This window comes from Rhinolophus sinicus, linkage group LG10 (assembly GCF_036562045.2).
Source record: "Rhinolophus sinicus isolate RSC01 linkage group LG10, ASM3656204v1, whole genome shotgun sequence".
NCBI classification, from domain to species: Eukaryota; Metazoa; Chordata; class Mammalia; order Chiroptera; family Rhinolophidae; genus Rhinolophus; species Rhinolophus sinicus.
In genome coordinates, this window is record NC_133759.1 from 51,265,294 (window position 1) to 51,281,280 (window position 15,987).

Below are 15,987 nucleotides of genomic sequence, written 5' to 3' on the forward strand. Positions count from 1 at the left end.
AGGCTGACGCTAACCATGGGGAGAGCACTTACACCACGGAAATAGACAAACACTACAAATTTGAATCCCCTCCCCCCAGAAGCCAGTTTACCCTCATCTTGCCCTTATACTCACCCCAAACCAAGACTGGGTGAAAGGCCTCCCTCCTGCCCATTCAGGGTTCCTTTCACTCTATTTCCGCTTCCTGTTTAGTTCCCTGCCCTTGTAAAACCTAGGCTGGACTGCCAAGCCCTCCAGGAAAGGGGCCCTGTTGGACTGTTCTCAGGCCCTGCCTGTCCTAGTCTCAGATCTATCCCTGAGCCCAGCACTGGGTGTGGCACACAGCAGGTCCTCGGCAAGCACCCATCCTCAAAGATGCTGCCTCCTGCTCCGACGGAGCAACCCTGCATACAGCACTGCACAGAGCTGGGAGAAAAGCCACCTTCAGCTCGACTACCAGCAGGGATCCCGGGGAAAGCCTTAACCCCCTGCCCATGCTCTTCTCCCACCTAGAGAACAAACACCTCAACACTCTGCCCATCTGCACCCTAGCAGAACATCCCAGACAAAACCAGTGCTTCCTGAATGCATCTTGCTAATTCTGTAGCTATGAGGGCCCAGTGAGCACATCAACCATCAAGGTTCACTTGCCCCCACCCCCCACCCGCGCGCAGCTCTCCAAGTCTGATTCTTGGCCCTCAGAGTTGAAAAGGTTGATTTACCTCCAGGCAAAGTGCCACGCTCTTGCATGGCAGGAATTTTCTATCAGATTCCCCAGGAGGGAGACTGACGCACACGGTGTAGACCCAGCAGAGCTCAGCATTATGCCAGGTGCTGCCTTTCCCACACTACCATCTGGCCACGGGGCAGGGGCTGGGTGAGCCTCCTCTGCCAGACGAGCGTGGGCCAGAGACAAAGCCCTCCGAGACACTCTTCTCCTACCTGCTGTGTCTGTGCGTTGTTTCCTGGTGCCATCTCGGAGCGCTGTGTCCTTGAGTCCCTCGTTTGTGTGTTTTTAGACATTTCCCGGGTACACACTGTGTGCCAGACCCTGCTAGGCCCTTCTTTAAGTCCTGCCTGTCTCCCATGACATATATTCATCTCCCCTCCTAGACTGGAAGCAGGGGCCACGTCTGACTGCATCGCGCAGGGCGCTGATACGTGCTCAGCACATCGTAGACAAACAATAGCTGAAGGACTTTTTCAAAGTGATCATCCCTTAGGGATGGTCCTCAGAAAGCAGAGGGCATGCGTTCTGACAGCTTCTCTTTGGTTCTGTGGCTGGAGGGAGAATGACTTTCAGGCTGAAACAGACGAATGCCACGTGCTGGGTATTAGCCAGCCCAGCGACCACAAGCTACAGCAATTCTTACCACACTGAACATTCCCGTCAACTTTTGGCCTAAGCACCACTGTTATCCACCTTCACAGATGGCAAATTGAAACTTGGAAAACTTCAACCAGTGGGCCAAGCTCTTCACCACGTCCTCTAGCACCTTCCTAGCAGTTCCCCTTGTCACTAGGGCCCCCCTATGAGGAGGCTGCCTGGAATTAGGAACATGCTGATGGGCTCCCAATGAGACTAAAATGCCCACGCTCTGCACCTCACAGGGATCACGTTGGCTGAAGCCCAGACCCTCCCCGGGGGCAGCCGCAGAGCTCCTCCCGTTCTGCAGAGGGGCTTCTGCAGAGAGAAGGCAAGATGAGGGTCCCAATCAGGTGAGAAGCAGGGGGTGGTGAGAAGGCCAGGGGCTTTCTCCCGTGAGAGTGTCAAAGACACAGGTTTAAGTCTAAACCCTACAATGATCTGTGACACTGGGCAGGTACTTCAACCGTTTCTCCATCTGCAAAATGGAGGTCAGCAGTGGACATTCTACTCGGTTGCTGTGACATTTGGAGCCAATGTATATTAAACGCCCTTCAGGAGTTGCCAGAATGAGTAGATATTATTAAATTTGCTGTGTAGAGAAATTAGCCAGGCTCACTGAAGGTCTTTTTTCAGTGGCTTCACGGCAGATCATCTGAGACACTGTCCTAATTCACGTATTTGGCCAGTATACGGATGGATAAAAACTTGGTTTGGTGGAAAACAACACAACAAAGCAGAACATGGGGTTCAGGAAACTGGGTCTGAGTCTGGGTTCTTCATTCCTTGCTACAGGACCACCATCCAGCCCTCTGCCTCTCAAAATCTCCGTTTCCCGTCTACAAAATAGTATCACTTCCCTCACGGAATCTTCATGTGTCTCAAATAAGATCTTGTGGACCCATTAAATTACTTTAACAGTAATTTAATAATAGCTATCTATGGGGTTATGCCAATGGATATAATAAGGAACCTATTCTGTTTCCATATTCATTCAACAAATGTTTAGTGAGTAACTACTATATCCCTGGCACTGCCCTGAGGAATCAATGAGAAAACACACAGACCCTGTCAGCCCTCATGGGGCTTACAGTTGTTTGAAACAACATACCTGACTGAAACATTTGAAGGTTGAAAGGAAACTCATCAATCACCCAATCCCTTTCTTTTAAGCCAATGAGGAATCTGAGGGCAAAGTAAAGACACACACACAAGGGTCACACAGCCAGGAAGAGACGAGGACAGAATATGCACAGCGGTTTTTCAATTTGTAGTCCAGTGCTCTTTGCACAGGATGGTTTATGCCTGAATAAAAACCTTTATGAAGATACCTGACACTCCCACTGTTCTCAACTCACTCACCAGGAGGCGTATGACAGGAATTGGATGACCTCTTCCATCTTTCGCCTACAGAAACATTTTTACGTTCTTACTGAAAACAAAACAAAAATTGCTAACTTTGGATTAAAAAATCCAACATCTGTGGCTATGGTTACTTTGCCTTTCTGTCCTAGACCCATCACCAAGCATGGGGAGGAAGCTTCAAGTTCTCCCAGTCCAGCACATCCCAAGTGTGATCTGTGCAACAGCAGATGTGGGGGCTGCACACTCTACCTTCTCTTGAGAGACCCCCCTCCATGGATACTGGCCTTTTAGAGGCTCTGTTGAGTCCAACGAAAAAGGCCATGTTTAACTGAGCTTGAGCCAGCAATGCCCACATAAGTTTGGCGACCGGCCCCATTTTTTCCCTGTAATGCCTACTGGTGTTTGGAGAAAACCATGCTCTAAGGAACAGACTGTGGGAAATGCTGGTGGAATCCCCAAGAAGTCACCTTTGAAAGGAGAAATGCCTTGCCCCAGGTCACAGGGGTGGTGAATCCGAGAGTTAAGGTTACAGCCTCAGGTCAGGAGAGGTTATACTCTCCCTTTCTTTGGGTTTCCAGCTTCTCAAGGTCAGCAGCTGAACTTCTGGAGGGTAGAGCAAGTGGAGCAGGTCCCACACAGCCCTATCGGCAGTGAACGGAGAGCTAATGAAAAATCAGTGACCGAAACAGCTCTGGCCTAAGGCCGAGATTGAAGCTGATAAGCAAATCAAGAAAAGAACAATAAAGGACAAGCAGGGAAACTGGCGGGTCTGAAGGTGATACAAATCCCCGACCCCTGGAGCATGAAAACAGAACAGGACCCTACAGCAAATCTCAGGTTTGGATACAGCCCTTCATGTTGCCATCTAAAAATCACTCTGTTTTTCCAGCCAATTCAATCCATCAAAGCTGCTGAAAGCCTACTGTGTGCTGGGTCCTGGGCCAGATGTGGGCTGTCACTGCACCAGACAAGGCCACACCTTACAGGTAAAGTCTAGCAGAGGTGGCACAGAGGAGGGGCTCAAAACACACTGGAATAGATGAGTGAGCCAGAGAAGATCTTTATTTTCATAAAAGAGACACACACACATTTGTACAATCTGAGAGTGAAAGGCCCTGCCAGAAAAGCCTAATCCCTGCTTTGAGCATTTTTCTCAGTTGTTTTGGGCTGCTGAGCAATGATGGGATATTAATTGACTGACTGACTGACCGACCGACTGACTGACCGAATGAATTAATGAATGAATAACCAAAAGAAAGAAAGAACTTAAACCTTTCCACTTCTCCAGCATGGGCTGAGTCCTAACTATCTACCCCTTTCACCACAAGTCCATTTATAAGAAGGATTTACAAGAAGGGCAAGGAGTTTTCCCCTCAAAATTTTCCCCTTTGAACACTAGAAATTTGCTTGCCTAACTCCACTGCTGCACAGCTGAGGAAACGGAGACACAGAGAAGTGATGTTATTCGCCCATGGTCACTGATGGCAACAGAAAACTGTATTCCCCGGCAGCTTAATCGTCTAGAAATCCTGTGTTCTTGTGAGTTAGCAACCAGAAGTAGAAGTGACAAGTAATGGCTACTCAGTCAGCAAATGCTGTGGGAATGGTCTCCTCACAATAAAGTCTCTTGGTTAAAAGACAAAATGTCTATAAATCCCTGGAGCAAAACTGTGTTCCCACAGAGGGTAGTGACATCTGTGGGCAGGGTTTCCAGGGAACCCCTTTCCTCGGGAAAGTAGCTGGCCTCAGGTGAGCTGAGGTCCTTCTCACGGGCAGACTTTGTCACATCATCTCACCTCAGGAATCCAGGGTCCCAACCTTTTTCTTTACTCCACCCCCTATACTCATCAGTCCAAATATCTTAGTGAGCACCTACTGTGTGTCAGACACTAGGTAAATGACAGTGAACAAAACAGGCAAGAGCTGGCCCCGTGGAATTCACAGTCCAGTAGGTGAGGTAGACACTAAAAAGATAAAAACATATAGGATGAGAAACTGGGTCAACTGAAACACAAGTCTGCTCCTATCAATCTCCTGATACAAAAAAATTGCTAGGTTTCTAAATCTATGTAGGAATAAAAATAAACAGGTACAAAAACACCTGCCTTTATTAACTGCTTACTATATGCCAGGTGCTTTACTGTAATTAACTCAGAACATGCCCCAACAGCCCGTTGCAGGAGATACTATTATTGCCCCATTAACCAATGAAGAATTGAAGTTTTCCACTTAACCATTGCTCATATTATAGTATGTACAACTTCCTCCTCAACCTCCCAAGACTCTGAATTTCCTAAGAATTCGTATCTTACCCATCTTTTTATCGCTGCTGCACACAGTAGTATTCAATAAATGCCCACTGAATAATCAATTGATTGAGCAATAGACTAGTTTCCCTCAAGGCACTACCTGCTAATAAGCTCTAGTTTTGGAATGAGAGCTGATTGGTCTCTTGAAAATCACTTGAGAGGTATCTGTGATGTTGTGCAAAGAGCCAGAGCCAGATCCCAGAGACTGGAGACCGAGGCTTGTCTCAGTGTGTATTTGAACCATCATTTCATCACTCTAGGCCTGACTGCTTAAGACTATAATAATGTAGAAGAAATGATCCAATGAGCCTAGGATCTCTTCCAGCTCTAGACTTTTATGTCTCTGAAACATAACAGAGAGGGAGGTGCCCAGGAAGGCCTTTCAAACTGCACTCTGCCTGCTTTTAGAATGAGCTCCAAAGTTAAACGTTTTAGGGTAGGATGCGCCTCAGGTCTATCGGGGGCAAGTGAAGAATTGCCTCTCCCTCCACGGCTCAGTTTGTGTATTTATCCTAATAAAGTAGATTTCCTCCCCATGATAAATATGCTCAACCCGAACACCTCTTTTCCAGAGAAGTATTTTGGATGAATGCGGGTGAGGCTGCTACCCCCAGCTGGACACCAGAACAGGGGAGCTGGTGTTATACAAGAGTCCACGTTCACATGCTGGGTGGGGACAAAACCCCAAACCACCACTCTCAACTCCAACCCCGTCCTCTGGGAAGACCACAGATGCAGAATAACAACTGAGTGTGGTCAAGGCAACCGCAAACATGGCATGATGGCTCCACAGCTATGTCCGCAAGAAGGACTCATCACTCGGCAAGTGTGGGTCTGTCTGTTTGTCACTTAAAGTGAGAACGATGGCTAGGAGCTGGGCTCCACAGCAAGACAGAGTTTTTGTTGTTGTTTGAGTCAGTGTTGAAAGAAGTTCTGTCCTAACATCACCTAACGCCCATAACGGGGGGAACAACACAACTTCCTACCTTATCGGGCCATTTTGAGAATTAAATGAGACGAGTGAGCTAAGTGACCTACACAGAGCCTGATACTCACGTTGGTGCCTTGAGGATGGTGGTGGTGGTGGTGGTGGTGGTTGGATAAAACAACCTGAAGGAGGGAAGTCCAACCAAATGCTCTTCACAACCACCTCAGGGATCAAGAGAGAAGCAGGTAATCCTGTGACAACCTCTCCTGGAAAAGCATACTTGGATTCTTTTCAGAAGGAAAAATGAAGTGGCACCCACTCCTGGGAAGGAGCCGGGCTGTGCAGATGCTCTGGGCCTCAGGATAGGTCACGGGGTCTTTGTAAGGACAGAGGCTGACAGGGCCACTGGGAGATGAAACCAGGTAACAGAGAGACCCGAGAACTTCCCCAGAGTAAAGAGAAGGAGAAGGAAATTACAGTCACGGAGAGATACCCTTGTTCACCAACAGACTGGCAAAAACAAAAAAGCAAGAAGAACAGAGGTGCGGCAGAAGGGTCGGCAAACAGGAAATCTGGTAGCCAGTTGACAAGTAGTGTTCTTTCGAGAACAACTTGAAAATATTTACTAAGATCTCAAATGCACACACAGGATGACCCAACAGCTCCACTCCTCTGTAACCACCTAAGACAACTGTCTGCCCATATACTCGGAAGGCATATACCAGAAAGTGCATCCCAACAGTGTAATAAGGGCACAAAACGGAACCTATCTACCCACCACCAACAGGAAAACAGCTGGATAAACAGGGAGATTCCCATACTATGGATACATATTTACTTCGCTGCAGCATGAAAACAAGATAGATTCACATTACCGTCTTGAAAATATCGTAAGACCTTATTAAATTATTTTAAAAGGTTACAAAATAGACTGACAATCATAATATGACAGCCTGTATTTAAAGAACAGAAAGAAAGAAAAAAGAAAGGAAGGAAAGAATGATGTTTTCTCTATGTATATAGGCATATAGAAAAAGTTCTGGAAGGAAATGCATAAAAGTAGATCCCAGTGGTTACTTCTGGGAAAAGCAGGGGTGGGGTGAGGAGCGGGAAATAAACTGGGGCAGAGGATCAATGGGGACTTCCCTTTTATTTTTAATTAGGAAAATGTAACTATGAATTTCTTGGGCATTAAAATTAATAATTTCTTTTTAAGGGAAAAAAAAAAGAGGAGATGGAAGGAAGAGGAAGCGATGATGACTTGAAGTGTAAATGTAGCTGCCAAGAGTTAAGAGTCTGCCTTGGCTTCCTTTTAGGGAACTGGCTACCCACAAGTCTCGACACAACATATCTGAGCATGTGTCCACAGTTTCTTCGAATGAGTAGCCATAGTTTTTGGAATCAAATATTTAATTCTATCCCACATCAGTTCTAGTTATACTAATTCTTCCTTCCAAATCCTAGAAAAATTCCCTCAGACTTAACAAAGGTATCCCTCTTCTGGTGTCAGAAATTAGAGATATTAAAAGGGAACACATGAAATTTGGCTATCTCCAAATTCTTGATAGCCCCCACTAACTTACACAGGCTTAGATGAAGCTCTGCATTTAACTGTTGCACATAAAAAAATTTTATTTTAATTTTAATGATATTTTTACCTGTCCTTGTTTTCTTCCATTCTTCTGAAGACACAATGATTCATTACTGTGCAATTGTCCATAGACACAGCATGGCAGGCTCAGATCTTCTTTCTGAAAAAGAAAAACAACCAATATTTATAACCTGGGTGCATTTATGTTATAAACACACAATGAGCTATATTCAATACATACAAGGGCAATATGTCAAAGGCTGCCCAGTGTCCAACAAAGTTCATTCTCCCCTTCTTCCACAGTTACTCAATTCTTATCAGGGACTTCATTTCCCAGGCATCTTTGCAATTAGTTAGGTGCAGTCAGGTATTGGAGTTCCCAAAGGAATGTGAGAGGAGGTGATATGTGCCAATTCTCTATCTAGGTCTTAAGACATGGGCATACCTTGTCCACCTTTCCAACTAATTCCCACTGGAACTCACGCAGATGATGACAATGCTTTTGGAAATACAGTGGTACCTGGGTTTTCAAATGTAATCCATTCCAGAAGTCCATTTGAGTTCTGAAATGTTCGAAAATTGAGGCACAGTTTCCCCATAGAAAGTAATGCAAAATGGATTAATCCATTCCAGACCTTTAAAATCAACCCCTAAAACTGCAAATTTAGCATGAATTTTACTATCTAATGATACCATAGATCCATAAAATTTACAGTGTTAGTAAACAGAAATGTTTGTCAACTGAGACGTTCAAAAACTGAGGTACGACTGTAACAGGACAACAAGATAGAAGGCACCTGGGTCTATGATTGACTGGTTGGAACATGGCCACCTTCACACCTGGCACCAATACTACCACAGAGAGAAACTTCTTCATTCTTTAAGTCACTGTTTTAGTGGGTCCTGTTTTTATGGCTAGTTAACTCCCATCCCAGTTGGCACCGTGATTAAATACAGTGGTACCTTGGTTTTCTAACGTAATCCATGAGTTCTGAAACGTTCTGAAAACAGCCAACAACTAGGCCTCAGGATCTTGTACTCAGCAGAAGCCGTGCGACATATTCGACTTCTGAGTCGTGTTCGAAAACCGAAGCATTTACTTCTGGGTTTACAGCATTCATAAACCAAAATGTGATTGATGTCATCAAAACGGCGGCGTGAGGTGAGCCTCAGTAAAGCTCCCCTGGAATTTACAACTAATTGAACAACTATAAATCCACAAAGGACTCCCTGCACACCAGACAGGCAAGACGAAGAGGCCCACTATTGAATTCACCTAAAGGTGGGCGAATCGCATGAGCCGGGGAGGAGGGAAGGGAGAAGTGTGGTGACGGAGCCGTGAGGGCGCAGGATGCAGACCTAGCTCAGTGCTCTGCATCCCGGAACTACCGCAGCTGTGGGAGAGGTAAGAACTCGGACTGCTAGGGCTCTGCTTGTGGCCCACATGGCTGAGGGCCACATAACACAGCTGAACCCAACACTCATGGCAGAGACCTTGGACAAAAGACCGAGGGAAGAAGGCTGAAAACGGTGGTTTAAGCCCTTACTGCCGAGCAGAGAACGGAGCCTCAGGCACTGAGACTAGCAGCCCCCTCCCTACCCTCCCAGAGCTCGCCCCGCCCCCACCTGCCCGGTGCTAGAAGCGGAACAGTAGCAGTGTCAGATCAAAAGAATAGAATATTTGCTGTTCTGAGAACTGTGGACCGCAGACACAAATTCACAGCTCAACTAGTTCCGGCAAAGGGGAGGGAGCTGTGGAAGCAGGACCGGCTGTGGTGGTGGTCGCCGCCATTGCTCTGGGCCACCTCTCACAACTCACCCCGCCCTTGGCCCCACCTGTCTGAGCGGATCCCTGCAGGAGTAAACAGAACTGCTGAAACATGCGGGCTCTGAATCTGGAGCTGGAACAGCTTTGGAACTTCAAAAGCTCTCCACATACCCACCGGGACACTGCGCCCTGTGACCTAGACGAAGTATTAACAGAGGAGAAGCCCGTCTCCCAGGGAATCCCCCCCACTGTGGGAGAAGCTGGAATAGTGCAGAGAAAACATAGCACTACCGTGTGAGAGAGAAAAAAAGGCTGCAGTCAGAGAGAAAATAAAACATTCTACCCACAAGTACTGGAAAACAAAAGAAAGACCTCTTCCTATCAACCTGTTGCAGAAGCCACTCCTGTAGATGTCTAGGAAGAGAAATAATAAATCAGTAATTGCCATGAATAACCAAGGCAACAAGACAGCTCAGAAAGTGAAAAGTCTCCAGAAAAGGAACTTAAAGATATGGAAATATGTGACTTAAATGACAGAGAATTCAAGATTGCAGTTCTGAAAAAACTCAACAAGATGCAAGAAAACACAGAAAGGCAGCTTAATGAACTCAGAAACACAATCAAAGAACAATATGAGCATTTTACGAAAGAGACTGAAATTTTAAAAAAGAACCAAATAGAATTTCTGGAGATTAAGAACTCAATAGAAGAAATTAAGAATGAAATAACCAGCTTAGGTAGTAGAGTTGACCAGATGGAGGAAAGAATCAATGACATCGAAGATAGAAACCTGGAAGTGAAACAGATGGAAGAAGAAAGAGACTTGAGACATAAAAGAAATGAAAGAACTCTACAAGAACTTTCTGACTCCATCAGAAAGAGCAATATAAGAATAATGGGCATACCAGAAGGAGAAGAAAGAGAGAAGGGAACAGAGAATATATTCAAACAAATTGCTGATGAGAACTACCCAAACTTGTGGATAGAACTGGATCCTCGAATCCAAGAAGCAAATAGAACACCTAATTACATCAATCCCAACAGGCCTTCTCCAAGACACATTGTATTAAAGCTGTCTAAAATCAACGACAAAGAAAGAATCCTCAAGGCAGCCAGGGAAAAGAAGACAGAAACCTATAAAGGAAAGCCCATTAGATTGTCATCAGATTTTTCAGCAGAAACTCTACAAGCCAGGAGGGAGTGGAACCAAATATTCAAACTATTGAAAGAGAGAAATTATGAGCCAAGAATAATATATCCAGCAAAGATATCCTTTAGATATGAAGGAGGAATAAAGACCTTTCCAGACATAGAGAAACTGAGGGAATTTTCTAATACACGACCTGCACTACAAGAAATACTAAAGGAGGCTATTCGACCACCATCAACAGGGACAATTTGTGGGCCGGCCCAGTGGCTCAGGCGGTTAGAGCTCCGTGCTCCTAACTCCGAAGGCTGCCGGTTCGATTCCCACATGGGCCAGTGGGCTCTCAACCACAAGGTTGCCAGTTCAATTCCTCGAGTCCTGCAAGGGATGGTGGGCTCTGCCCCCTGCAACTAAGATTGAACACGGCACCTTGAGCTAACCTGCCTCCCGGATGGCCCAGTTCTTGGTTGGAGCGCGGGCTCTCAACCACAAGGTTGCCAGTTCAATACCTCAACTCCCGCAAGGGATGGTGGGCAGCGCCCCCTGCAACTAAAATTGAACACGTCACCTTGAACTGAGCTACCGCTGAGCTCCCGGATGGCTCGGTTGGAGCGTGTCCTCTGAACCACAAGGTTGCCGGTTCGACTCCCACAAGGGATGGTGGGCTGTGCCCCCTGCAACTAGCAACAGCAACTGGCCCTGGAGCTGAGCTGTGCCCTCCACAACTAAGACTGAAAGGACAACTTGAAGCTGAACAGCACCCTCCACAACTAAGACTGAAAGGACAACAACTTGAAGCTGAACACCACCCTCCACAACTAAGATTGAAAGGACAACAACTTGACTTAAAAATAAATAAATAAATAAATAATTTTTAAAAATACAAACAAAAAACAGGGACAATTTGTGGCAACCAAAACATAAAATGGGGGAGAGTAAAGGCCTGAACCGGAATATGGGAATGGAGAAAGTAAGCACGCTGAAGAAAATGGAATACTCTAAATATCAAACTTTCTTTTACATAAACTTAAGGGTAACCACTCAAAAAAAATTCAGAACTGAAATATATACTGTAATAAAAGAAGAAACAGAGGGAAACATCATAGAATACCACCACACAGAAATAATAGACAACAACAAAAAGGCAAAGAAACAATGGAGACACAGCCTTACCAGAAAACTAAAGATAGAATGACAGGAAATCCTCACATGTCAATAATCACCCTAAATGTAAATGGACTGAACTCACCAATAAAAAGGCACAGAGTAGCAGATTGGATCAAAAAACTAAACCCAACCATATGCTGTCTCCATGAGACACATCTCAGCTACAAGGACAAGCATAGACTCAAAGTGAAAGGGTGGAAATTGACACTCCAAGCAAATGGTACCCAGAGAAAATCAGGTGTAGCCATAATGATATCAGATGAAACAGACTTCAGGGTGAAAAAGATAACAAGAGACAAAGATGGACATTTCATAATGGTAAAGGGGACTATACAAAAAGAAGACATAACAGTCATCAATGTTTATGTCCCCAATCAGGGAGCACCAAAATATACCAAGCAACTACTAACAGAATTAAAGGGAGAAATTGACCAAAACACAATTACACTGGGGGACTTAAATACATCATTGACAGCTATGGATAGATCATCCAAACAGAAAATAAATAACGAAATAGCAGCCCTAAATGACACATTAGATGAAATGGACATAATTGACATATATAGAGCACTTCATCCTAAAACATCAGACTATACATTCTTTTCTAGTGTACATGGAACATTCTCAAGGATAGACCATATATTGGGACATAAAATCAGCCTCAGCAAATTTAAGAAGATTGAAATCATACCAAGCATATTCTCTGATCACAAGGCTTTGAAATTGGATATCAACTGCAAAAAGAAAGCAGGAAAAAACACAAATACATGGAGATTAAACAACATACTTTTAAAGAAGGACTGGGTCAAAGGAGAAATTAGAGGAGAGATCAAAAGATACATAGAAACAAATGACAATGAAAATACATCCTACCAAAATTTTGGGGATGCAGCGAAAGCAGTTTTAAGAGGGAAATTTATATCATTACAGGCCTATCTCAAGAAACAAGAAAAATCCCAAATAAATAACCTCATGTTACACCTTAAAGAACTAGAAAAAGAAGAACAAGTGAAACCCAAGGTCAGCAGAAGAAAGGAAATAACAAAATCAGAGCAGAACTAAATGAAATAGAGAACAAAAAGACAATAGAAAAAATTAATGTGACAAAGAGCTGGTTCTTTGAAAAGATTAACAAAATTGACAAACCCTTGGCTAGACTCACTAAGATAAAAAGAGAGAAGACACAAATAAACAAAATCAGAAATGAAAGTGGGGAAGTTATCACGGACACCACAGAAATACAAAGGATCATCCAAGAATACTATGAAGGACTATATGCCACCAAATTCAATAACCTAGAAGAAATGGACAACTTCTTAGAAACACATAGCCTTCCAAGGCTGAACCATGAAGAACTGGAAAATCTAAACAGACAAATCACCAGTAACGAAATTGAATCAGTCATCCAAAACCTTCCCAAAAGCAAAAGTCCAGGACCAGATGGCTTCACTAGTGAATTCTACCAAACCTTCAAAGAGGATCTAATACCAATCCTGCTCAAACTCTTCCAAAAAACTGAAGAAGAGACAGTACTCCCAAACTCATTTTATGATGCCAACATTACCCTGATACCAAAACCTTGTAAGGACAACACAAAGAAAGACAACTACAGACCAATATCTCTGATGAATACAGATGCAAAAATCCTAAACAAAATTCTAGCAAATCGAATGCAACAATGCATTAAAAAGATTATTCATCACGACCAAGTGGGGTTCATCCCAGGGCACAAGGATGGTTCAACATCTGGAAATCCATCAATGTGATACATCACATAAACAAAATAAAGGACAAAAATCATATGATTATATCAATTGATGCAGAAAAAGCATTTGACAAGATACAACATCCATTTATGATTAAAACACTTAATAAAATAGGTATAGAAGGAAAATACCTTAACATAATAAAGGCCATATATGACAAGCCCTCAGCTAATCTCATAATTAATGGTGAAAAACTGAAGCCCTTTGCTCTACGTTCAGGAACACGACAGGGCTGTCCCCTATCACCTCTGCTTTTCAACATAGTGTTGGAAGTCCTTGCCAGAGCAATCAGGCAAGAGAAAGAAATAAAAGGCATCCAAATTGGGAATGAAGAAGTTAAATTATCACTCTTTGCAGATGACATGATGCTATATATAGAAAACCCTAAAGACTCCACCAAAAAGCTATTAGAAACAATCAACGAATACAGTAAAGTTGCTGGCTACAAAATCAACGTACAAAAGTCCATTGCATTCCTATATACTAACAATGAAATCTCAGAAAAAGAAATACAAAAACAATTCCTTTTGCAATTGCAGCAAAAAGAATAAAATACCTAGGAATAAACTTAACCAAGGATGTGAAGGACCTATATGCTGAAAACTATAAGACATTTTTGAAAGAAATTGAAGAAGACACAAAGAAATGGAAAGACATTCCGTGCTCATGGATTGGAAGAATCAACATAGTTAAAATGGCCATATTACCCAAAGCAATATACAGATTTAATGCAATCCCCATCAAAATCCCAATGGCATTTTTAAAGAAATAGAACAAAAATCATCAGATTTGTTTGGAACCACAAAAGACCCCAAATAGCCAAAGCAATCTTAAGAAAAAGAACAATACTGGAGGTATCACACTCCTGACTTTAGCTTGTACTACAGGGCTACAATAATCAAAACAGCATGGTATTGGCAGAAAAACAGACACATAGACCAATGGAATAGAATTGAGAACCCAGAAATAAAACCACATAAATATGGACAGATAATTTTGACAAAGAAGCTAAAACATACAATGGAGGAAAGACAGCCTCTTCAATAAATGGTGCTGGGAGAATTGGATAGCCACGTGCAAAAGAATGAAACTGGACTGCTATCTGTCACCATGTACCAAAATTAATTCAAAATGGATCAAAGACTTAAGCATAAGACCTGACACAATAAACTGCATAGAAGAAAACATAGGTACTAAACTTATGGACCTTGGGTTCAAAGAGCATTTTATGAATTTGACTCCAAAGGCAATGGAAGTAAAAGCTAAAATAAATGAATGGGACTATATGAAACTTAAAAGCTTCTGCACAGCAAAAGAAACCATTGACAAAATAAAGAGGCAACCAACTGAATGGGAGAAGATTTTTGCAAACAGTGCCTCCGATAAGAGGCTAATATCCAGAATATACAAGGAACTCATGCAACTCAACAACAAAAAAACACACAACCCAATTGAAAAATGGGCAGAGGACTTGAAGAGACATTTCTCCAAAGAGGACATACAAATGGCAAATAGACATGAAAAAATGCTCAACATCACTAATCATCAGAGAAATGCAAATCAAAACCACAATGAGATATCACCTCACCCCAGTCAGAATGGCTATCATCAACAAGACAAATAGTAACAAGTGTTGGAGAGGCTGTGGAGAAAAAGGAACCCTCATACACTGTTGGTGGGAATGCAGACTGGTGCAGCCGTTATGGAAGGCAGTGTGGAGGTTCCTCAAAAAATTACGAATAGAATTACCATATGACCCAGCAATCCCTCTCCTGGGTATCTACCCAAAAAATCTGAAAACATTTATCCATAAAGATACGTGTGCTCCAATGTTCATTGCAGCTTTGTTTATGGTGGCCAAGACATGGAAACAACCAAAATGTCCTTCGATAGATGAATGGATAAAGAAGTTGTGGTATATATACACAATGGAATACTATTCGGCAGTAAGAAAAGATGATATAGGAACATTTGTGACAACATGGATGGATCTTGAGAGTATGATGCTAAGCGAAATAAGTCAGACAGAAAAAGCAGAGAACCATGTGATTTCACTGATATGTGGTATATAAACCAAAAACAACAAAAGAACAAGACAAACAAATGAGAAACAGAAACTCATAGACACAGACAATAGTTTAGTGGTTACCAGAGGGTAAGGGGGGTGGGGGTGGGAGATGAGGGTAAGGGGGATCAAATATATGGTGATGGAAGGAGAACTGACTCTGGGTGATGAACACACAATGGGATATATAGATGATGTAATACAGAATTGTACACCTGAAATCTATGTAATTTTACTAACAATTCTCACCCCAATAAATTTAATAAAAAAAAAAAAAAAAGAAAAATGGGCAGAGGACATGAAGAGACATTTCTCCAAAGAGGACATACAAATGGCAAATAGACATATGAAAAAATGCTCAACATCACTAATCATCAGAGAAATGCAAATCAAAACCACAATGAGATATCACCTCACCCCAGTCAGAATGGCTATCATCAACAAGACAAATAGTAACAAGTGTTGGAGAGGCTGTGGAGAAAAAGGAACCCTCATACACTGTTGGTGGGAATGCAGACGGGTACAGCCATTATGGA

At 43.1% G+C, this 15,987-nt stretch overlaps 1 protein-coding gene across 1 annotated transcript in view; it reads right to left on the minus strand.

The window, feature by feature from the left end:
- ARHGEF3 (Rho guanine nucleotide exchange factor 3) overlaps positions 1–15,987 on the minus strand; it is a 295,300-nt gene that overhangs the window by 244,670 nt on the left and 34,643 nt on the right. The window contains exon 2 of the mRNA XM_019724204.2: positions 7,606–7,698. Within this exon, the coding sequence (XP_019579763.2) occupies positions 7,606–7,667 (62 nt within the window). The 5' untranslated portion in view covers positions 7,668–7,698. The remainder of the gene's footprint in view (positions 1–7,605; positions 7,699–15,987) is intronic.